Source organism: Nematolebias whitei, chromosome 12, assembly GCF_014905685.2.
Source record: "Nematolebias whitei isolate Nwh7 chromosome 12, NemWhi1, whole genome shotgun sequence".
Taxonomy (NCBI): Eukaryota; Metazoa; Chordata; class Actinopteri; order Cyprinodontiformes; family Rivulidae; genus Nematolebias; species Nematolebias whitei.
Genome location: NC_056509.1, coordinates 7,048,881 through 7,072,431, shown reverse-complemented (window position 1 = coordinate 7,072,431; position 23,551 = coordinate 7,048,881). Strand labels below are relative to the sequence as shown.

General features: G+C 39.2%; 1 protein-coding gene across 1 annotated transcript in view; it reads right to left on the bottom strand.

The window, feature by feature from the left end:
• Nucleotides 1-23,551, bottom strand: part of LOC119418424 (mitogen-activated protein kinase kinase kinase 7) — a 76,770-nt gene that overhangs the window by 25,595 nt on the left and 27,624 nt on the right. Inside the window, exon 6 of the mRNA XM_037685704.1 lies at nucleotides 11,137-11,284. Coding sequence (XP_037541632.1) covers nucleotides 11,137-11,284 — 148 coding nt within the window. The remainder of the gene's footprint in view (nucleotides 1-11,136; nucleotides 11,285-23,551) is intronic.

Sequence of the window (23,551 nt, the reverse complement as noted above, 5' to 3'; positions counted from 1 at the left end):
AAAGTCAGAGAACTCACTTATAAAATCCTTGGATCGAGGGGTGCGGTAGACAAGTGCGCACAGAACCGGAGGAGAATGTCCGAGTTCAAAGATGCTCAGCTCAAATCTGGAGTGGGAAACCGGGATGGCCAACTGTTTACAGACAAAGTTTGGACTGTTCATAATCCACCACCGTGCCGGCCTTATGGCCGCGGGGCATTAAAACACAGACAGTCCGGAGGTAATAATTCCACCAAGGCGCTGGACTCACCATCAGATATCCAAGATAACGTGACATAGAGAAAATCCAACTTTTTGTCTTTAAAAAAGTAATTGAGGATAAAAGTCTTGTTGGAAACAGATCTTGCGTTGATCAAACACATCTTGATAGGGTCCAACGCAGACACAGCCGTGGTGGGGGGAGCGTGCGCCAGCGGCTGCAGATTTTGAAAAACAGCACCTCCTGGTTGGCTTGTGCGGCGTGCAGGTAAACAACTCCAGTTGTTTACATGGACTGAGTGCGTGGGTAGCTGGCCAGCAGTAGGGTCCCTGACGCACCACGGGTCAGAGAGGCGATGATCAGATCCAGAGCGAACCCCATATCTCTTGACAGAATAATCCACACGGTGCCCTAGTTTCACCAAAAGCCCCGCACGCTTCCACGATGTCTGTGATGTTTCCTCCAGGGAGAAAGGCCAGGGTCACGTAAAGAAACGCAGGAATCTCGGACAGAACCGGTGGAGGAGAGTGCTGACCGCTGAACAAAAATTCCACAGGTATTTCAGCAAATGTACGAAGCTCCAAAAGTGCCCGACAATCATACTACAAATATGTTTCAGTAAACTGCACAAAGCATTGTAAAAATAAGAAAAATAGAAGAAAAACAGAGAGCGAGGGACGGCAAGCCCCGGCGCCATCTTGGAAAAAAATTAAAAATGGGTGGTTGATGTTTTTGCTCTTTGTCTTATGAACCTTTTTCAGAGCCCCTTTTTGTATACCTTCTGAACTGTAAACTGGATTTGTTCAGCTGGTCTCTCAACACAATTGATCAAATTTTCTCAAAAAGAAGAAAGTGTCAAGGAGAGCCCTCTTACCTTGGAAACATATTTGGATTTATGATAACAGGTTTCTGCTTTTTGGAGTCAGTGGAAATTTTGATTATCGACAAATTTGGTAATGTCAGCAGCTGTTTAAGCTGTCTGGAATGTGCGTGCCTAGCTTGGCAACACAGACTCTGTGCAATCTATCTGTGGACCTGTATCAGAGCTGAGCAGGTAGGACTGTGGAACTTCTGGCAGTGTTCATGGATAGTTGGAAGGAAAAGATCTTGGAGAAGTTGTAAGCTTGACTTTCGCATCAGTAATCACAATTCGGCTGTTTGGAGTCACCATGAGATGATATACTAGTGAGACTGTAAAGACAGACGCGGAAATAAATGAGTTCGGCCTGACCCAAAACAAGATTGAAATTTGAATCTGGCTCTGGCCTTGGAAGTGGATGTTATGAAAACAAGACGCTCTGCTAAAGGGTTTAGGTTTATTTTTAATACGTTGGACCCAACGTACGTTATTCCTTCACATAGCTTTTTTTAGTGAGGGGCGGCTGTGGCTAAGTGGTTAGAGCAGTCGTCCTCCAATGTGAGAGTTGGGGGTTCGAATCCACCAGCAGTCACATGTCGAAGTGTCCCTGGGCAAGACACTGAACCCCTCATAGCCTCTGATGTGTGTCCCATCAGTGTATGAATGTGAGATAAGCACTGATTAGTCTCATTAGAATTATTTGTTCAGTTAGCTTTGTAGAGATGTAGAGTGCTGTATGAAAGGGTAAATGAGGGCACAGATTGTAGTGTAAAGCGCTTTGAGTATCTTGAAATAAGATGGAAAGGCGCTAGATAAGTAAAGTCCATTTACCATTTTACCATTTAGTGATAAAGCTGCACCACAACTCCACCATGAAACAAAAATAAAGTGGGACAAGCTCTGATGCTACCAGCTGCAACTCAAAGGTAACTGTTTTTTTTCCTCATATTATACTAAAACTTATATAGACAAGTTATACAACAAACTTAATGTAATTTGTCTTTTTAACAGGTTGAAGAGAGGCCAGATGAGACACATCGCCAGGAGTCAGTTCTAAATGATAAATTTAGATGGTTTATGAATTAAATACAGTTAAGAAGAGATTTGTGCAGACTTGCACAGGTTTTGAAATTATGTTAAAGATTTACCAAATATGAATCAATATTCATTCAACCTTTATTTATACTGGTTAATCCCATTGAGCCATGGCGACACATTTACAAGAGATTATGGTTAAGATTGTGAAGTCTGTATATTTCATATAAGGTTAAGTTTTGAAAATATAGCAAATGTTAGAGCAATATGGTTAAAAAAAACTGTGAAGTCTGTATTTTATTTTGAGTTAAAGGTTAATGTACTATGGTAGGCTGAAGTCTGTTTACTTTTGTATTTATATATTTTTAATTATTTGTCTGTGATGGAATGGAGACCTGTCCAGGTGTCCCCCGCCTCTCACACAGTGATGGCTGGATATGGGCACCAGTGACCCCTGTGACTCAAAAAGGAAGAAGTCGGTAAAGATGATGGAAGAATGGATGGATGAATTATTTGTTCCTAGATTTTTATTTTTATTTATTTTTTTTAGAAAAATCCAGGCAACTAAGGTTAACCTAATACTGGTAATTTAAGTTACAGAATTTTATGCACTCCTGTATTTGTTCCTACTTTTGGTATAAATATAATTTCTTTACATTGTTGTTTAATCTTTTCAGCATGACAGTTACATAATTGAAACAAAATGTATGACCATTTCAATAGAAAAATCGTTTCTGAGTCGAAAAATTGATTTTGAATCGAATTGTGACACCAAAAAATGGAATCGAATCGATTTGCCAGATACTGAGAGATTTGCACCCTTACCTGCATGGCCATCTGATCAAGCTGCGTGTGTTGAAAAGAAGGCCTAACAGTAAAGTGTATGAGACGACATCTGGTGGTTGACTCTTGTATTACAACAAAAGTTGCACATTTATTGCAGGAGCCGCACACAGTTTCTGATATCATAATGCAGACATCCACAGCATATACACAGGTGCGTCTTGTTTATGTACAAAATTGTGTTTTATTTTAAATTTAGTGTGCACGGCCTATACTCGGGTGCGCTCTATAGACCGGCAATTAAGGTAACTGAATTCAGCTGCCATCAAGTGATATAGTGGTGTGATGATAAAAGCTGTTGACAGATTCACAACCAGGCCTTGGCATTTTGCTTGTTCTCCTAGTGCATGTCAGGAGGGAGACCTGGCTGGCACCCCAAAACCTTGGTATCACATAACCGTTACAACGTGGGTCATGCAGCAAAATAATGACCCTCAGCACACAAGTGGTTCTACCAAAGAATGGTTCAAGAAGAATAAAGTTCATGTTTTGGAATGGCCAAGTCAAAGTCCTGACCTTAGTCCAGTCCAGATGTTGTGCAAGGACCTGAAGCAGCAGTTGATGTGAGGAAACCTCCCAACATCCCACAGTTGAAGCTGTTCTGTACAGAGGAATGGGCTAAAATTCCTCCAAGCTGGTGTGCAGGACTGATCAACAGTTACCAGAAACATTTAGTTGCAACAATAATTGCAACTGCACGTACTTTTACCACTCACAAATATGTAATAATGGATAATTTTCCTCACTAAATACAGTACATGTCCAAGCATAATATTTGTGTCTCATTTGTTTAACTGGGTTCTCTTTATCTACTTTTAGGACTTGTGTGAAAATCTGATGAAATTCTGAAAATTCTAAAGAGTTCACAAACTTTCAAGCACCACTATAGTTACCAAATAGCCTAATATGCATGTTTTTGGTCTGCTGGAGAAAATCTGAGTCCTCGTAGAAACCCCCTGCATATAAGAGGGTTAATTGTATATGTTTACCCTTGAACACAAAACCCTCACATGCGAAACACATATGTGATTAACACCCTCAACATTAAAAGAAAAAAAAAACAACCACAAAATTTCTCCACTAGTTTCAAATGTATTTCACACAAAAAAAGCAATACTTCATTCAATAATAATCGATCCTTTAACTTAAAGAGGGACGTGGCTCCAGCGTTAGTCAGTTTCTGTCCCAAACAGTGCTCGGCGGCACACAAAGTTGAATAACCTGCAGCAGCAACCGCAGATATCATCAGGTTGATTTGTTTCACTCACGCTACCAACGCTTGGAGAGACACTCGGTCCAAAGCGCTTCTGTTGTGAGCCAGTCGAGCCCTCAGGTGATCCAAGACCCGCTGTCCGATGGTTCCAGACGAGCTGTCAGATGACACACCCCTCTCCTGTGTCGCGCTTCATTTCATTTCACAACTCTCAATAAGGGCGTTTCAACTGGAAACAGCTGGGCTTGGCTGCCCGCGTGTCGGATGATGATTGCTCCAAAAAAGAAATGGGTGGATGAAATGTGTGCATAATATTTATTGGTGAGTGATCAGGCTGTCACAATGTTCTCTTGAGGTTCAGTTAATGGACAGATGTCCGGACAGTTTTCTTTGGAATTCTCTGATATCATTCAGAATTCATTGTTCCATCAATCAAGCTGGCCTGGTTCAGATGCAGCAAAACAGGCCCAAACCATGATACTACCACCACCATGTTTCACAGATGGGATAAGGTTCTTATGCAGGAATGCAGTTTTCATTTCTCCAAACATAACACTTTTCATTTAAACCAAAAAGTTCTATTTTGGTCTCATCCGTCCACAAAACTTTCTTCCAACAGTCTTCTGGCTTTTCCACGGGATCTTTAGCAAATTGCAGACGAGCAGCCATGTTCTTTTTGGAGAGCAGCGTCTTTCTCCTTCAACCCTGCCATGGTCACCATTGTTGTTCAGTGTTCTCCTGATGGTGGACTCATGAACATCAACATTAGTCAATGTGAGACTGACCTTCAGGTGTTAGAAGTTACCTTGGGCTCCTTTGTGACCTCTGACTATTCCACGCCTTGCTCTTGGAGTGATCTTTGTTGGTCCACCACTTCTGGGGAGGGTAACAATGCTCTTGAATTTTCTCCATTTGTACACAATCTGTCTGACTGTGGATTGTTGGAGTCCAAACCCTTTAGAGATGGTTTTATAACCTTTTCCAGTCTCATTTGTTCCTGCCATGATCCACTTCCACAAACATGTGAAGAGCAGACTTTGATAGATCTCTGTTCTTTAAACCAAACAGGGTGGCCACTCACACCTGATCATCATCCACTGATTGAAAACACCCGACCATAATTCCACCTTCAAATTAACTGCTAATACCAGAGGTTCACATATTTTTACCACTCACAAATATGTAATATTGGATCATTTTCCTCAATAAATAAATGACCAAGCATAATATTTTTGTCTCATTTGTTTAACTGGGTTCTCTTTATCTACTTTTAGGACTTTGTGAAAAGCTGATGATGTTTTACGTCATATTTATGCAGAAATATCTTTCTTTTTATCACCTTTATTTAACCAGGCATAAACACTAAGAACAAATTCTTATTTACAGTGATGGCCTGGCAAGCACCAACAGGTACTAATATAGAAAATTACAAAGGGTTCACAAACTTTCAAGCACCACTGTAAATTGTTATTAGCTGTGCGTGAGAGCATAAATGGTTGTTTGTCTAGTTTGGTATCGACATCGACAGTAATACATGCATTCATTACATCTAGGCTCGATTACTGCAATTCACTCCTGTTTGGTATCAGTCAGACCTCCATTGCACGACTACAACTGGTCCAGAATGCAGCAGCCCGATTTTTAACCAGTACAGGCAAAAGAGAGCACATTACACCAGTTTTGGCCTCACTGCACTGGTTACCGGTTCACTTTCGAATCCAATTCAAAATACTCCTTTATGTCTACAAATCACTGAACAGTTTTGCCCCCCCATCTCTCTGATTTGCTACAAACGTATGTCCCACCACGTTCCCTGAGGTCAGCGGACCAGTTGCTCCTCACAGTTCCAGGAACTCGTCTTAAGCGCAGAGGTGACAGGGCCTTCTCTGTAGCAGGACCAAGACTCTGGAACGAGTTACCTCTGCTTGTCAGACCCTCCCTCTCGGTTTTCAAGTCCCGTTTAAAAACTCACTACTATTCAGTAGCTTTCAACACCAGATGATCTGTGTTTTGATCCTGTATGCTCCACACTGGTTTGTCGTCATTATCTGCATCGTTTTTATGTCTATATTCTGATTTACTTCATTTTGTATTTTGCTTTGTGTGTTACCTGTTGTTTTGTCTGTACAGCACTTTGGTTGGCCTTGTTGCTGTTTTAAGTGCTTTATAAATAAAGTGGTATGGTATGGTTTGTTTCTGACGAACTTGCGACATATCCAGGGTGTCTTGCCCAATGACCCTGCACGAAGAAGCAGGGGGAAAAATGGATGGATGGCACCTACACACCTGAACTGATTTAAAAATCTGGAGTGTTAGCTTGAATCATTGCATTTTGTGTTTTCTGCTGCCCATCTTTTAACCAACACTCCCAGACGTGAGCAAATCATGTTTAATTTTCTCTTCAATGACTTCCATTCCAATCCAGTTTAGAATTTATTTTAACATTTTATTATTCCCCTTTAAAATTCTTAATGGTCTTGTCCCACCTTATTTAGCTGATCTAACAGCTTTCAAAAAAGTTAAAACCAAAACAACTGGACTTTATTTGCAAATGAAGACGTTTCACTTCTCATCCGAGGCGCTTTCTCAATTCAAAGAAACAAGGAGTGTGGGATTCAAGTTGTAAAGCAGAGGTGTTCTGGATCTAATAGCTTCTGATGAGTTGAAGGCAACATTAAGTTCAAATACATTTTTACTTTGTACCCAAGTCCAAATACAAACGTTTGGGTGACCGAGCCATTTTGGTTGCTGCAACCAGATTGTGGAACAAACTACCTGAGAATTTGCGCTCCATCAGTGATCTGGTTCATTTAAAATATAATCTTAAAACTTTTTTTTTTCCCAGGCAGGTAATACCTAGTGGTTCTCTGGCATTTTTATATTGTTTTTAATGGTTTGTTTTTGGCTTTTGTATTATGAAGCACTTTGCACACCTTTTGGCTGTTGGAAAGGGCTCTATAAATGAATATTGATTGATTAAAACTCAATATTGCAATCACTTTACACACAGATTAAAAAAAAAATTATTTATTATACCTTGACTATTCATTGCTGTTTAATTAAATTTTAGGTTGGGTGGCACGGTGGCACAGTTGGTAGAGCTGCTGCCTCTCAGCGAGCAGGTCCTTGGTTCAAATCCCAGCTGGGGACCTTTCTGGGTGGAGTTTACATGTTCTCTTCGTGCATGTGTGTGTTTTCTCCGGGTACTCTGGTTTCCTCCCACAGACCAAAAACATGCATGTTAGACTGACTGGTAACTCTAAATTGTCCCTAGGTGAGAGAGAGTGAGTGAATGGTTGTTTGTCTTGTTTGTCTCTATGTGTCCCTGTGATGGACTGGAGACTAGGGCTGGGCCATATCATACCGTTCACGACAATACCGGTAAAAAACTTACATGAGAAAATAAATGATATCATGATATGCTAATTTCATGACATAAATACGTCATCCCACCACGTAGTGGATTTTTCTGCGAAAAGGGCATGAACAGAGACGTCTGACAGAGCTGCACTGTTTTAGAGCGAGAGGGACACAGACACATCTGAGCTGAGCGCTGTTTGTCTCGACAGTTTGTGAGCTGGTCAGCGTGAGGGAAGACGTTGCTTTTAGCTTTTTAGCTAGCGCGCTGCTACCTTGGAGTTACGTCAGTGCAGGCGGGTGGGGCGGGGGTGTGCGCAGCTCGGTTCTGTTGACACGGCGGTGCACACTGCTTGTATAATGGCAGGGGAAACATTGAATGTATCGACCACCGATTTATCAAGTCTGACTTTGGAGCATGACCTGAGTCTGACTGTGCACTATATTAACAGATACTGGGAACGGTGCAGCTCAAACCTCGAGACCAGCTGAGGATCAGAAAATTGGCTGCTCTGCTCAGCTGTCCTTTCAGGAAGCATTTCATTTGTTTTCAGCATTTGTCACAAGTTTTTGAAGTTATAGCTCATTTAAAGGCAACATATTTTTTTCTTGTAGGTTACATTTATGCAGCTCTTAAGCTTTAATTTTATTTAAGTATTTTTTTGTTTGTTTTTTTGGAACTGCACCGGCACTTTAGTTTTTGTGGTGGATTTTGTTCTATATTTTGTGGAGACTTTTTTAATCTAAATAACAAAAGGATCGTTTTTATTTTTATACTTTGAGACTGAATACTTTACTAAATAAAGTAATTGTAGTAAAATTAACCCTTGTTGTTTTGTTTTTATATAATACTGAAAAGCAAAAAGTTCATTTTGTCAAATGAATAACTATGATTTCTTTTTCTTTTTTTTTGTGTCATATCATGAAATTTATCGTTATCGTCACAATGCTCTGAAATATCACGATATTATATTTGAGCCATATCGCCCACCCCTACTGGAGACCTGTCCAGGGTGTACCCCGCCTCTATCACAGTAATGGCTGGACATGGGGACCGACCGGTGACCCCCGCGAAACGAAAAGAAAGAAGCGTGTAAAGACAATGGATGGATGGATAAATTTTAGGATTATTTTACAGTTTTTCCAAACTCTGTTCTGTTTGAGAACTGAATAAATTTAATTGAATTTGTTTGCTGAACATTTGATTTTTAGCAGATTAGAATTTCAATTCACACTGTGTAGCAGTGTGGTGTTGCTGTAAGAAACAAACCTCAGAGAATTATTTTGGGAGCACTTTGAAATATGTTATTTATTACACACATCAGGCCACTGAAGTCCTCTGTGACACTCGTGGTTTTTAGGATTCATGCGAACTAGGCTTGATGTTCACATGCGGACTTGTAATGTCATGTGCATTAACTTTGGTTATAGTAATTTAGTATGCAGCTACTCACTTATGAAAACTGTTTAGTGTTAATGAACATAAAAAGAGCAAAAGTAGCCATGCTTCTGATAAATCGTTTATGCATCAACTCAGAACAAGATCTAGAGAACTAGCAAACTGATTTTCCCATGCCCATAATCTGCTGCAGCCAAGCCAGATAGAATGAGAGAGGGCAGAACCATGAGTTCACAAAACGTATCTCATCTGTGTGTATTCATTGTCCGGTGTTTGATCTAACTGAAAGCTAAAATCAACTACCATCCAATAAAATGTGACAACAGATGAGAAAGGTCCATAACTCATAATCTGCCCCTGAAAACTACAGTTGCAGTGAAAAGTTTACGTACATCCATCATTGGTATAAATGCCATTTGACTACTCACTTCTAATAACCTGGGAACTACCTAGGCTCAAGCCTGCCATGAACTGGAAACTGCTGGAACATCAGTTCCACGTCACAATAGAACGAGAGGTGTCGGCCAAGAAAGAAACTCCAGTTCTAAAAGCCACACCTTCAGTCTGGACTGAATTCTGCAGCTGCTCACGTAGACAAGCCAAATGCTTTCTCAAAAAAGATTTGTTGGTTAGACAAGACAAAAGATTGGAGCTACTTGGCCACAATGACAAGAAGTTTGTTTGGAGGAGGTGCTTTCTGTGATGAATTGGAGACCTTTCCAGGGTGTCCTCTGCCTCTTGCAGTGACTGCTGGACAAATGTACCAGCTCTCTGTAACCCTGAATGGAAAAGCAGGTACAGAAAATAGACGAATGGAAATAGAGGCTTTCGAACCTAAAAACACTGTGGTAACTGTCAAGACTGGTGATGGTAGTCATTATACAGTGGTACTGATCTTCCAAATCCATTAACTTCACCTCAAACCAACTAGATGGTTACTTCCATCACAGTTTGATGTTCTGAAATGATCTTCACAAAAGTCCAACCTCAAACCAGTTGAAAATTTGTGAAATATGCTCAATAGCTGGGTCTGTGTAGGAAATCACCTAATTTAAATGAACTCTACCAATTCTACCAAGAAGTGCAGTAACATGTGTCAGCCAGAAATACAGCAGGAGTTTGTTACTGAATACAACAAGCCTACAGTCCAGATCACACTGGCCAAGACAGTTAATCAAACATTAGTGGGGGCGTATAGACATATCTGAGCTGGTATGTAAACTTTTGATTGTATGTGGCTTAGAGAAAAGTTACAATAAATTTAATCTTGCTTTTATTATTTGAAGCTGCATGTTATGATATTCTACCTGGGAAAACAAATGGCCTAAATAAACCATTAAAACCTGAAATTATTACGACATCCATGTCAATGATGAGTGGAAGAAAACCTCACCACAAATGTACAAGGAATAAACAAACAAACAAAAACAATGACAACAAATACAAAAGCTTTGAGGCAGCTATGATGTGTGTTGCTTCAAGGCCAGCTCAATTACAGCCTTAAAACAAAACAACAGAAAAAACTCACAGGAATGAACATGTATCACACAAGTAACGCACACACAGAGAAGCACTGCAGGTGACAGCAATCCAGAGATTGAGCAAAGCAAGATCCACCCGATCACCAGGAAGTCTGGTGGCCCAGTGATACCTGTGACGACGATCTTGGGGACATCCAGAATAGTTCCAAATGATGCAGTTTTACGGTGACCTCGCTTATACAGGGGGCGTGCTGCAAAAACACACACATACAGCTGCGTACACAACAAGCATGCGAACTAAGACAGACAGCAGGCCCAGTGCTTGAGTGTTGACATGAGCCACAAACATGCACATCATCCAGTGTAACGTGCAGAACAAACATGCACCCTGCCAAGTCCAGGAGCAGTGGAGCAGCATTGCAGTGGAGTGCACTGGCAATGCTATTTAGAAAAAAAAAATCAACAAGGTAATATGAGGAGACAATACTTGTGAAAGCGACATCAAAGTTTAGACTGCAATAAAAACAGTGAAATGTAAATAAAAAGAGCCTGACAGCACTGATGTAAAAGTTAAAAACTGACTTGTGACTGAAGAGAGTAGGAGGCTTCTTCCCACAAGGTTTACCCAAACAATTCTGCCATAAACATTTCCTATGCATATTCTTCCATTTAAAAATACAGAGGATCATACCAATATGTTTAGAACATTTTTACGAATGTTGTTTTGTGCCATATGATGTCTCGACATACCTGCAGGTGCAAACGACATTTTGGGCTCCAGCTCTGATAGGTCAGTGCTCATTCTTTTGCTGTCTGAGGATGCCAAGCACTGAGTTCGAGTTGGCAGGCTTTCAACACTGCCCCCTCTGGACAAAGGCAGAGATCTGAAAGGGTCTCCCTGTAAAAACGATAAAAAAAATATTATGAATTAAAACCTTCTGTTACGACTGCCATCTTAAATTGCCTATGAGTGAGTGTTCAAAAGCCTAATTGTGCCAATTAGTGTCCAGGTGTGCAGCTGGGGGAAGACACAGCTGAACGGAGCTGTGATTGGCTGCCTGCCTGCAGGTTGCTGCTTAAAGAGGAGCTGAGTTGCAGATGACGTTGGCGTTTCCCATTCACTCTGCGTGTCCCAACCAGCCACAGCTGACCTGCTGTCTACCCTTAAAATTAGTTTAGTTTGGTGAGTTCTTGTAGGGGTGAGCTGCCATTTTAGTTAAGACCGTTTTCTCCTGTTTTTGTTAGTTTAGATCAGGTAAGAGGCCTGTATTTTTGTTTACTTTAATTTGTAAGGTAAGTGAAAAAAATAGGAAAAATAGTTAAGTTTTGTTTGTTATTTTGGCCCGAGGCTCACCCTGAAGTCTGGTAAGACTCCACTGTATACATCATTCATTTATTCACATTGTAAATAAACACTGTTAAAACCTTTTCATCGGACTCCGTGGCTGCTTGAGGTGTGCAGAGGTGGAAACGCCCACCCCATATGTTCAACTGGCGCAACGAGCCTTTTGCCGGTTGTAACATAAATTGGGTTACTTGTCTGGGATGAGCTAAATTGGGTAGCTCTTCCTAAAAATTTTTGGTAAGTTTCTCTCATCTGGTTAGCAAATTTATTGCAAAATATTTAAAATGGATTTTGGTGTTGATGATTTTGTATTATATCCGTCAGTGGAAAAATTAGATCAATGTAAGAAAGCTGATTTGCTTATTGTCGTTAAAGTCTATGATGTCTACACCACTAGCCTCTACACCACTGACCAGGAAGAAACGTTCACCGATGCCCAAAGTGGGGAGGCCTCACCACCAGCACCGGCACCCCATGGGAATACAGGATATGGAATGGAGGTGAAAAAGTCTTTCAAGGCCTATTCCCATGGGTGGGAACTGCAGAAGTTCAACAACATGCTGAAATCACCCGTTATGCACTTCTACGCCTCATCAACGACGCCTACAGACTGGCAAATGGAACAACAAAGGAATTGACTGCAATGAGAGACATGATCATCCAGAACTGCGTCATCTTGAACCTGCTCACCGCCTCTCAAGGAGGGGTATGTAAGATTATAGGAACCACATGCTGCACCTACATCCCAGATAAAACTGGAAATGGTGGAGACATCCATGATGCTCTGAACGACCTAGAGCAGCTGAAACGGTATGTGGACAGTACAACATCAGGAGCACAACCCTTTGACCTTCTTTCATGGCTCACGTCTGCTGCTGAAGATTTGCACCCCCATCCTGGTAGTACTCGTCCTCTTCTGCGCTTTCACCACATGTGTCCTCCCACTTTTGAAATCTATGACGACGAAAGTTTTACAGGTGTTTTAATCAGATTTCGCCTGTCAAGGTTAAATCAAGAAAATTACACTCCACTGACACGATCAGAGTATGATGATGCTGTGTAAAAGAGATGCATTGTGATTCTTGTACTGAAATTATATTCAACAAATAGTACAAAGATGACGTTTTGCTCCTGGGCCAGCTATGTTCTCTCCTGTATTAAAAAATTCCTACTTGTTATCATTCTTCTGAAAAGCAAACACATTCAGATGTTTTGTCATATGTAAATTTATTTTCATCATTTCAAGATAATCACTCTTTCCTATTTTTTTTTCAGAAAAGCAATTCTTATTAGCTAAAGTTTAATGCTTCACAATTTGAATTTACCCTTAGTGAGGGTTAAGTTTCTACTTTCAAAAGTTTTTTTTTTTTAAAAACCTTGCTGTTTTCATTCTTTAAAGGTTTAATAATGATTCATTCTCACAAGTTTAACAGGACATTTAAGCAATCGCAAACATGTGAAGCAAATCATTTTTTCATCCTTCATTATTTTTGTTCTTTAAATTTTAATTTTATGATTTAAAGTTCTGTAGAAACGTGTTAATTTTTTTCTTTTTATGATTTATGATTTCAGTGAGTTTAAACTGATAAACAGGAGGGAAATGTAAGAGTTTTTCATGTTATCATTTTAAACTGCTTTATGACTCCTGTACTTCTGTGCATACAAAGCAAAAAGTTTATGATCAGTCCACATCCGAGCTGATAGTAATTCCCTGTATTTACATAAGCTGTTTTTACTTAGAACTGTTTGTTAAAAACCAAACATGTCAAAACGTATCAACTAGTATTCCAGCAGTGTCATTGTTTTTCTCCTCACCCTTAAACTGATACAGATGATTTCAACTGATACAGATGGTGTCAGAAACTCATTACAATAAGCATTTAATCAACTGAACCTGTACAAGATGTTTTGTTCTGATCAAAGAGTGTTTCCAAGCCAAACACTTATGTATCACTCTTACCAAATAAAAAGCCAGTTCTAACGGCAAGGCTTTGGAGTCCACCTCTGGTTTCAGACCAGAGGTGGATTTCCTTCCTTGCAAGGAGCGTTGGCCAAAAAACCTTACTCTGTCCTGTGTGGTGTCTTTTTTTTTCTGTTGGATACGAGAGAAAATACCTAACACTACATTTCTTTGTTTGGGTAACGATATAGAACGAATGTTGGAGTTGGCACAGAAATAATTTGTAAAAAAATACAAAACTAGTTTCAACTAAACAAATTATCATTAAATTTGGATAAAACAAATTACATAATATTCAGTAACAGTAAGAGAACTGTTGATGCTCCATTTAGAGTCGATGGTGTTGAGATTTGTAGAGTCAGTGAGGTGAAGTTTCTGGGTGTCATTATTGATGAAAAACTGACATGGAAACCGCACACAAATAATTTAAGAACAAAAATAGCTAAATCTATTGCAGTACTGTACAAAGTAAGGGAGTTACTCAATGATAAAGCACCGTTTATGTTGGATAATGCAATAATTGTCCCACACTTAATTTACTGTATTGAAGTCTGGGGTAAAGCATGTAAAACAATTACAAATCCTATTTATATTTTACAGAAAAGAGCTGTAAGAATTATCACTAGAAAAGATTACAGCCATCCATCAAATACATTGTTTTATCAACTGAAGATATTAAAATTCTATGACTTGGTTGATTATAATATTTTACTGTTTATGTATAAGGCTCACAAAAATATACTACCTTCTAATATCCAAGTAAATTTTGTTAAAAGGGAGAGTGGTTATTATCTTAAGGGGATAGAGATGTTTGTGAAGCCTTGGTTTCGTACCATCATCTTACAACTTCAATGCAAACTTCACTTGATAAAATTGCTCCACTGAAAAATAAAGTAATCAGTCAGAGGAAACTGGCTCCTTGGTTCAATTCTGAGTTACGTACTTTAAAGCAGCATCTAGAAACCAGGAGAGAAAATGGCGCTCTACTAATGTTGAAGAATTTTATTTAACTTGGAAAGATATTCTGCTAACATATAAAAAAGCTCTCCGTGATGCTAGAACTTTATATTACTCATCTTTAATAGAGAATAAAAATAACCCTAGGTTTCTGTTTAGTACTATTGCTAGACTAATTAAAAGTCCCATTTCTGTTGAACCATGTCTCCCTACAACTATAAGTAGTGATGACTACATGAGATTCTTTATAAATAAAATTATTTCAATTAGAGAGAAAATTCAAACCATCCTTCCTTCTACTATCTCTAGTCCCCTCTCAAATGATGCAACTTTAAAAATTTCACTAGAGCCTGATTTATGTTTGGACAGTTTTTGTCCTGTTGAACTCTCTGAATTGTCAAAAATAATAACCTCATCCAAACCATCCACATGCCTGCTAGATCCAATCCCAACCAGACTGTTTAAAGAGGTAGTTCCCCTAATTAATGTCCACATTTTGGATCTACTTAATTTGTCTTTAATGGATGGTTATATACCACAGCGTTTTAAGGTTGCTGTAATTAAACCTTTACTTAAGAAGTCTGACCTTGATTCATAAATTCTGGCCAACTATAGACCTATATCTAATCTAACTTTCATCTCAAAAATTCTAGAGAAAATAGTTGCAGGTCAGTTGCGTGAACATCTACAAAGAAATAATCTGTTTGAAGAGTTTCAGTCAGGGTTTAGAGCTCATCATAGCACAGAAACAGCACTAGTAAAAGTCACTAATGATATTCTCATGGCCTCAGACAATGGACTTGTGTCTATACTGGTCCTGTTAGACCTCAGTGCTGCATTTGATACAGTTGATCACAATATTTTACTACAGAGGTTTGAATATGATATTGGGATTACAGGAACGGCTCTAAAATGGTTTAAATCATATCTATCTGATAGAGTCCAGTTTGTAAATGTAATTAATAAATATTCTTCATACACCAAAGTTAGTCATGGAGTTCCTCAGGGCTCAGTGCTTGGACCAATACTCTTTACTTTATATATGCTTCCATTAGGTAAAGTTATTAAACAGCATGGGATAAATTTTCATTGTTATGCTGATGACACACAATTATATTTGTCCATTAAACTCAATTAATCCAATCAGCTACTTAGACTACAAGCATGTCTTAAAGACAAAAACCTGGATGACCCTTAATTTTCTCCTGTTGAACAGACAAGACTGAGGTTTTGGTTTTTGGACCTGAGCACCTTAGGAATTAATTTTTCAGTCTTTCTCCCTCCTTAGATGGCATTAATCTGTCCTCCAGCTCTAATGTTAAAAAAACTTGGTGTTATTTTTGATCAGGACATGTATTTTATCCCCACATTAAAAACATTACTAGAACTGCATTCTTCCACCTGCGTAATATCACTAAAATTAGAAACATCTTATCTAAAAATGATGCAGAAAAACTGGTCCATGCATTTGTCACGTCTAGACTGGACTGCAATGGTTTATTATCTGGATGTCCAAATACTTCTTTAAAACGTCTTCAGTTGATCCAAAATGCTGCTGCCAGAGTCTTAACTGGAGTTAGTAGGAGAGATCACATTTCTCCAGTTTTAGTTTCTCTCCATTGGCTCCCTGTCAAATCCAGAATAGAATTCAAAATCTTACTTCTAACCTACAAAGCTCTCAACAACCTAGCTCCATCTTATATTACAGATCTTATTGTTCCATATTTTCCTAACAGAGCACTTCACTCTCAGACTGCAGGTTTACTTGTGGTTCCTAGAATTTACAAAAACAGAATGGGAGGCAGATCTTTCAGTTATCAGGCTCCTCTCTTGTGGAACGAACATCCAATCTCTGTCTGTGAGGCTGACACATTATCCAGTTTTAAAACTAGGCTTAAGAATTTCCTTTTTGCTAAATCCTATAGTTAGGGTCAGCTTGGGTTTCCTGGGCTGTCCCTTAGTTATGCTGCCATAGGCTTAGACTGCTGGAGGACAAACTGACCACAATTTTCACTCTACTTCTGTCTTTACTTACTCTGCTCAACCTGTTTTGTATTTGTAATTATTTTTTCTATCCTTAACATGTTTTTTTTTTTGTCTTTCAGATACACCTGGACCTATACCTGGACCTATACCTGGACCTATACCTGGACCTACCATTCTGTGTTCGTCTGTCTCTCCTTCCTGTCCTCTCAACCAGCTGGTCAAAGCAAATGGTCGCTTGTCCTGAGCCTGGTTCTGCTGGAGGTTTCTTCCTTTTAAAAGGGAGTTTTTCCTTTCCACTGTTGCCACTGTGCTTGCTCAGGATGGGAGACTGCAACGAAGCCAAGATTCAACTTGTCTGCTGGATTCCTTAGATAGAGAACTTTACTAATTGGCTTTTATGTATGTGAATGTTCCTGTAAAGTGCCCTGAGACAACTTTTATGTGATTTGGCGCTATATAAATAAACAGAATTGAATTGAATTGAATTGTACCAGTTTGAAGGAGCGGTCTACTATAATTCAGGGAATAGGATTGTAGAATGGTCTGAAGGATGATGTTAAAACTGCCAGATCTATGTACATATTCAAGAGAATGATAAGTTAGTTTTCTGAAGGAATATGGAAAAGTATAATGTGTATCTATACAAATTGTTGTTTGAGTTGATGTTGTTTTTATTTAGCTTTGTTTGTTTGTAAATTACTTTTGTTTGAATATATTCTGGGAAAAAAGGGGCTGATATAAGATTTATTCTTCTTCTGCTGCCTTTCATTTTATTTTTTGATTGTATATATATTTTTCGTATTCTATTTTATATAGTTATTTTTTTTAAATTAAATGAATAAATTTCTAAATAATAAAAATAATAATAATAATTACCCTTATAGAGGTTTCAATAGTCTCACGTTATCCAAACATCAAGGTATTAAATTTTTTTTAAACTAATTTTAAATGGAACCGTACCTAAAATTTTATGTTCTATAGAGGTCACAGGCATCAGCTCGCCTTTCTGAAGATTAATCTCCCAGATATTCTCCCAAATTTTTGAAGCACAGTAAGTAACACAGGAACGCTGTTGAGAGGACCTGATGTATACAAAAGCATGTCATCAGCATATTAAGAAACTTTATGCTACTTTGTGCTTAATCGATTAAAACGTTTAACGAAGTTTTGCCAAAAAGAAAAAAAATTTTTTTTCTTACCCAGACATGGAAAAGATCAATATCAAATTGCATAAATTTGCATACTTCAAAAGTTTGTGTAAGAATGTGTTTTCCTTGCATAGATGACAGAAGCCTGACCTATTAAGACAAAAGCTTCCCTTTGTTAGTATTGAAAAATAACCTGCACAGACTTTACTCTGATCCGGACTTAGGTATTCTCTAATATTGTCTACAACATGTCATCTTGTCATATTAGCCCCACCGTCATTTTACGCAACTACTACCTATAATGAGTTACAATATAAAAAATATGATGAAGTAAGAGAGGAAGGATGCTTATTATTAATAATATGACATTAATGAGTCTTCTGAATATAAAATCTAGTGATAGAAGAAGCTGTCTACTCGGCTACCACTTCCTCTGCTGGAAGAAGTTTCTTGTTTCGTTGAAAAGGCCCAGCTTTCACAGCATCAAAAGAGCAAGGAACGCCAAAAAAGTAAGTTTCTAAAATTACAACAGAGAGCTGTTTTCTCATCACAAACCATCAGTCAAGATCAGGAGTTTGTCGCCAACACTAATTTTCAGGACCAGTGGGTTAGAAATTTGTCTAACAGGACATTGACACAACCTGAGAAAGATGTGCTGACAAAAGCACTAAACTTTGCCATCTCCCCACAAGAAATACCTGTTGTGGAACTAATCACGGCCACTGAATCCGCGATTAGGAACAACAACTTGACGGAAGGAGAGGCAGAACAACTCAGAATGAAAATATCAGCAACCCTCTCCAGTGCCAAACCACCTCCTTCAAACCTCACACCACAGGAAAGGAAAGCTGTAACATCACTCAGCCAGGACCAAAACATCACCATTTTACCAGCTGATAAAGGAAGATGCACAGTAGTCCTCAACACTTCTGATTACCGGGAAAAAATAACTACACTACTGAGCGACAGCAACACCTACGAGACCCTGAAGAGGGACCCAACCAGCGCCTACAAAAAGAAAGTCACAGATTACCTACAAAAACTTGAAAAGGAGAAAACAATCAATCGATTGTTGTATTATAGATTGTACCCAGGGGAAGCCACTCCCTGTCTTTATGGACTTCCAAAAATCCACAAAGAAGGAACACCACTCAGACCCATCGTCAACAGCATGAACTCAGTGACATGCAATATTGCTAAACATCTGGCTGGTATTTTAGCTCCTCTTGTTGGAAACACACCTCATCACATAAAGAACTCCATTGATTTTGCTACCAAAGTTCAACACTTGAAACTAACCCCAGGAGAAACCCTTGTATCGTATGATGTGACTTCTCTTTTCACATGCATACCCATCTCTGAAGCAGTAGAAACCGTCAGAAAACAACTTCTACAAGACAATGACTTAATCAACAGGACCAACTTCACCCCGGACCAGATCTGCACCCTGTTGGATCTCTGCCTCTCCTCCACTTATTTCAAGTTCAATGACAGTTTTTACAGACAGAAGCACGGCTGTGCCATGGGATCTCCAGTGTCACCTGTAGAGGCTCGTTAGAGACCCGTACGAGGCCACCAGAATGTAGATGAACATATACTGTGATATACTCATAAATTAAACAGATTCATTCATTTTTCTGGACTGAATAATATTGTGCATTGAATTTAATAAAATGTAACGTGAGACGTTAATTTTCTTTGACCCATCAAATGAATGTGGTCATTTATTAACAGAATCAAAGTTTAACATCAAACATTTACATTAATTTGGCAAATTGATTTCAACAACAACATTAATTAGCAAGCTTTCAGAGACCATAAGCCATGGTATCTGGGTTCAAGCTTCACAACAGACATTTCTGAAAATATCTGGAATGATTTCTGCTAGATAGAAGAGTTTTAAAGATGGGAAAATTAAGTTTAGAGGGAGGGAGATGGTGTGTGAGGGCAAGTGTTGAACAGAACGGCACTCTCCGTTAAGATCCCAGCTTCCTCCTCGGTACACTTAGGTTATGTAAATCGACTCTTTACCTGGAGGAGATGTCTCCACTGGTACGGAGTTCCATTTAACGCACCCTTTCAGCGTCTCCGTAGGAACAGCTGTGAATCGTCCGAAGTAGTGACGGTACTTGTTGACACAAGTTCACCTCTCGGTTGGGCTCACATGAGTTGTGAGTCCGTCAGAGTTCCACTCAGATGTGGAAGATTGCATAATTCCCACGAGACTCGGAAGAACTCCGGATCATGTCTGAACTCCAGTTCTCCCAGCACTTCTTGTGTTCGGTTTGCTCTCCGAACCGAACTCGACCGGGCTCGACTGCTCTCGACTGAACGAACTCGTTTGAACTAGGAAGTGCCGACATTTAAAGAGTTCTATTTCCGGTTCATTTGGGAAGTCCCTGATTGGTCAATGGACCAGACAAGGGTGTGTTTTTGTGACGTAAGAGGTCACTAGAAGTCAGAAAAACAGCAAGAATGTTTTGGAACAGATTGAAAATGTTTTAGAGACAGACGAGAGAAATGTTTGGACGAGTTGGGGGAAAACAGGTGCCAGCTTCTCTATTTACGTCTGAGAGGATATAAAAACATGACAGTTCGTTCCAACAACTTGTCTTCGACCTTTGACCGACATCACAACTTGCTCATTTCAGACAGAAGATCAGAAAATGCATGAATTACTCCGTAACACATTCCAATTTGATTTCTACTTTGAATGAGGATTAAAAGTCATTATTACTGTTTCACAGTTGATTTAAAAATGAGTAGTTCACTTCAACATTTGAAAATGGTTTGAACTAAACACAATTTAATTATCAAAACATTTGTAAAATAGTAATGATAATAAAAAAGAGTGTTCTTTCAATTGATCAGTGCAGGACAAGAGAAAGTCTCTGGATGAACTTAATCTTGTGTTTCTGGACTCAAATCAATGAAATACAGTTCTTGTTCCAGGAAGGCCCCCAAGGCCAGATTTTGACCTGAGGCTTAGTTCACTACACACCCATTGTTGCCAATCTCTACATGGAGGAAGTGGAACAGAGAGCCCTAAACTCCTATGAGGGAACAACGCCAAGCCATTGGTTACGATATATGGATGATACCTGGGTCAAAATCCAAGCCAAGGAAATAGAAGCGTTCACCAGACACATTAACTCGGTCGATAAAAACATCAAGTTCACCAGAGAGGATGCAAACGACAACAAACTGCCTTTTTTAGACTGTTTGGTTCAGATGGAGAGAGAGGACAGCCTCAACATTGAAGTTTACAGAAAACCAACCCACACAGACCAGTATCTTCCGTTTGACTTCCACCATCCACTGGAACACAAACTCTCTGTCATCAGAACTCTACAACATCGGGCCGAACGCGTCCCCACGAAGACAGAAGGGAAGGAAAAGGAACAGAAACACATTCAAGAAGCTCTTCAAACATGTGGATATCCATGTGGATATGTGGATGTCACATGTGGATATCCTAACTGGGCTTTTGTCAAGTCAGTGAGGAAATCTACAAAACACACCAATAAACTGAAAAAGGAGAACAGCAGACGTAAAAACATTGTCATCCGTTATGTTGCTGGAGTATCAGAGAAATTCAGAAGTGTAGTGGACTAGGCCCATGTCAAAACTGACCAGATGGACAGAGACTGTTATTTCATTGATCTGCATCCAGAAATACAGTTTGAGCCATCTGGAGACTTTCTTTCTTGAAGTAATCAAGTAGAAAAGACAATTCTCTATGATCATTACTGTTTTACAAATGTTTGATAATCAAATTGTGTTAGTTCACTCAATGTTTACAGGTTGAAGAGAACTACTCATTTTATTTACATAAACAGTAAGTAATGATTTTTATTCCTCATTCAAAGAAGAAATCAGGTTAATATGCATTTCTTGATTTTTCTGTCTTCAATGAGCAAATTTGTAAGTATGTTAAAGTTCAGGCTTCGGTCAACTAAAATGTTTACTGAGAAGAAATGTCATGTTTAATCTTTACAGCAGATAATCAGAGTAGAGGCTCCACGAAGTCTCGTTTTCTCCAATAATCTTTCTGTGTGTTTTAAACAATCTCATTCTCTGCCCTTGACTTTGATAACACCTTACATCACAAACCACACCTCTGATCTGGTCCATCCACCAATCAGAAAGCTCTAAAATGACCCGGAAGTCAACTCATTTAAATGTGGCAACTTCCCGGTTCTCGCCAGAGTTAAAGAGTGAAAGAGAAAAAGAGTTACAAAGAGTTGCAGTTCTCCTGGAGAAGAGAGATGAAAAACTCTCTGATGCAGTTCATGGAGAAGAGTTCCAGAGTTTAACTCTCTGAAGAGAGTTCTGAAGGAGTTCAGAATTCTGACATTCCAGGATGCAGAGAGGATTTTGGGAGTTATGACTTCTGTTTGGATAACCTCGCACGACTCTCTAAGGGTTTGGCTGTCCTCATGGAGACGCTGAAAGAGTCAGAAAGGAACCCTACGCCGACGCTGATTTTATCATCAACCAGGTAGAAGGTTCTATTTTCGACCAAGTGTACCGTGGCCAAGCTGATTCCCCAAAGAGCGTGTGTTCTGGTCCCACAGATAAACTCCCTCACACATCTCTCTGTAAGATAAATCTCCATTTTCCATCTTAAACTCTCCTTTCTCCTAAAATCATTACAGATATTTTAGAAATATCTGAAGCAAAGTTCTCAATCACCGCCGTGTGATTGATGTCTGTTGTTCTGCTGAGAAGTGAGGACAATCGCCGTATTGTCCACTTTCTGTGAACTTGAAATTGTTATTGTTTTCATATTTTGCCAAATTAATGTAAATGTTTGATGTTAAACTTTGATTCTGCAAATAAATGACCGCATTCATTTGATGGGTCAAAGATAAAAACGTCTCTCTTTCGCATTTCTGTTAAACTCAACGCACGACATTTACACAGTCAGAAAGATGAAGAACTCGTGAAAAATGTATGAATATATCCAGCATATGTCATACTACATTTGGTGGCCCGTTACGTGCTCATAAATGACTGTGTATTTCGTGTAAAGATTGTTTTTACATGTTGGCATGAGGAAAAGTAACAGTTTATCAGCTGTGCTGAAACGCAGCTCAAGCTGCGCCGCTTTGAAGTCAAAACGCTGCATGTTTTAAGCGTGTTGGGCTGTGATGCTTGGGAGCTCACAGAAAGCTGAAATAGTGTCATATGTCTTGTGAAAGCTGAAATTGTACGCCTGTTATGTGTAGCTAAGCTGATGAGCTGTGGAAAACGTTATTCTGTTTAAACTGTGGTCCAAACGGACGGAGGTTCTGTTGGTCCGGCTCGGTTCTGAAAAAGGTTCGGACGAGCTTTTTTTAAAATAGCTAGAAAGACGTTTTTGAGACCGGAGTAGCAGACTCCGTACAGCTCAGAGTTGATTCGTTACATTTTTTAACAGAAAAAGTGCATTTTGACAGTTTAAAAGACGAAAAGTTGACAAACTCATTTCATGCTAATCTATCATGCTAGTTGCTGAAATGTTTTGTGATTGGTGGAATTTTGCTGCTGTGGAGCGCTCTGGTATGGGTATATATATTTATGGAAACTTACTGCAAAGCCATGAATATTTTAAGTTCTTTATACATATGTATTTTGTTGCTATGTTTTGTCATGTTCTTTGCAGGTGAACAGACAGTGGCCGGGTGTTTTGACGTGTGCTCTATTTGTATATATTTCTTATATTTTGGAGTCTTACTTTGTCTTTTCTTTCTTTCTATCCTATTGGTAAAAAAAAAAAAAAAAAAA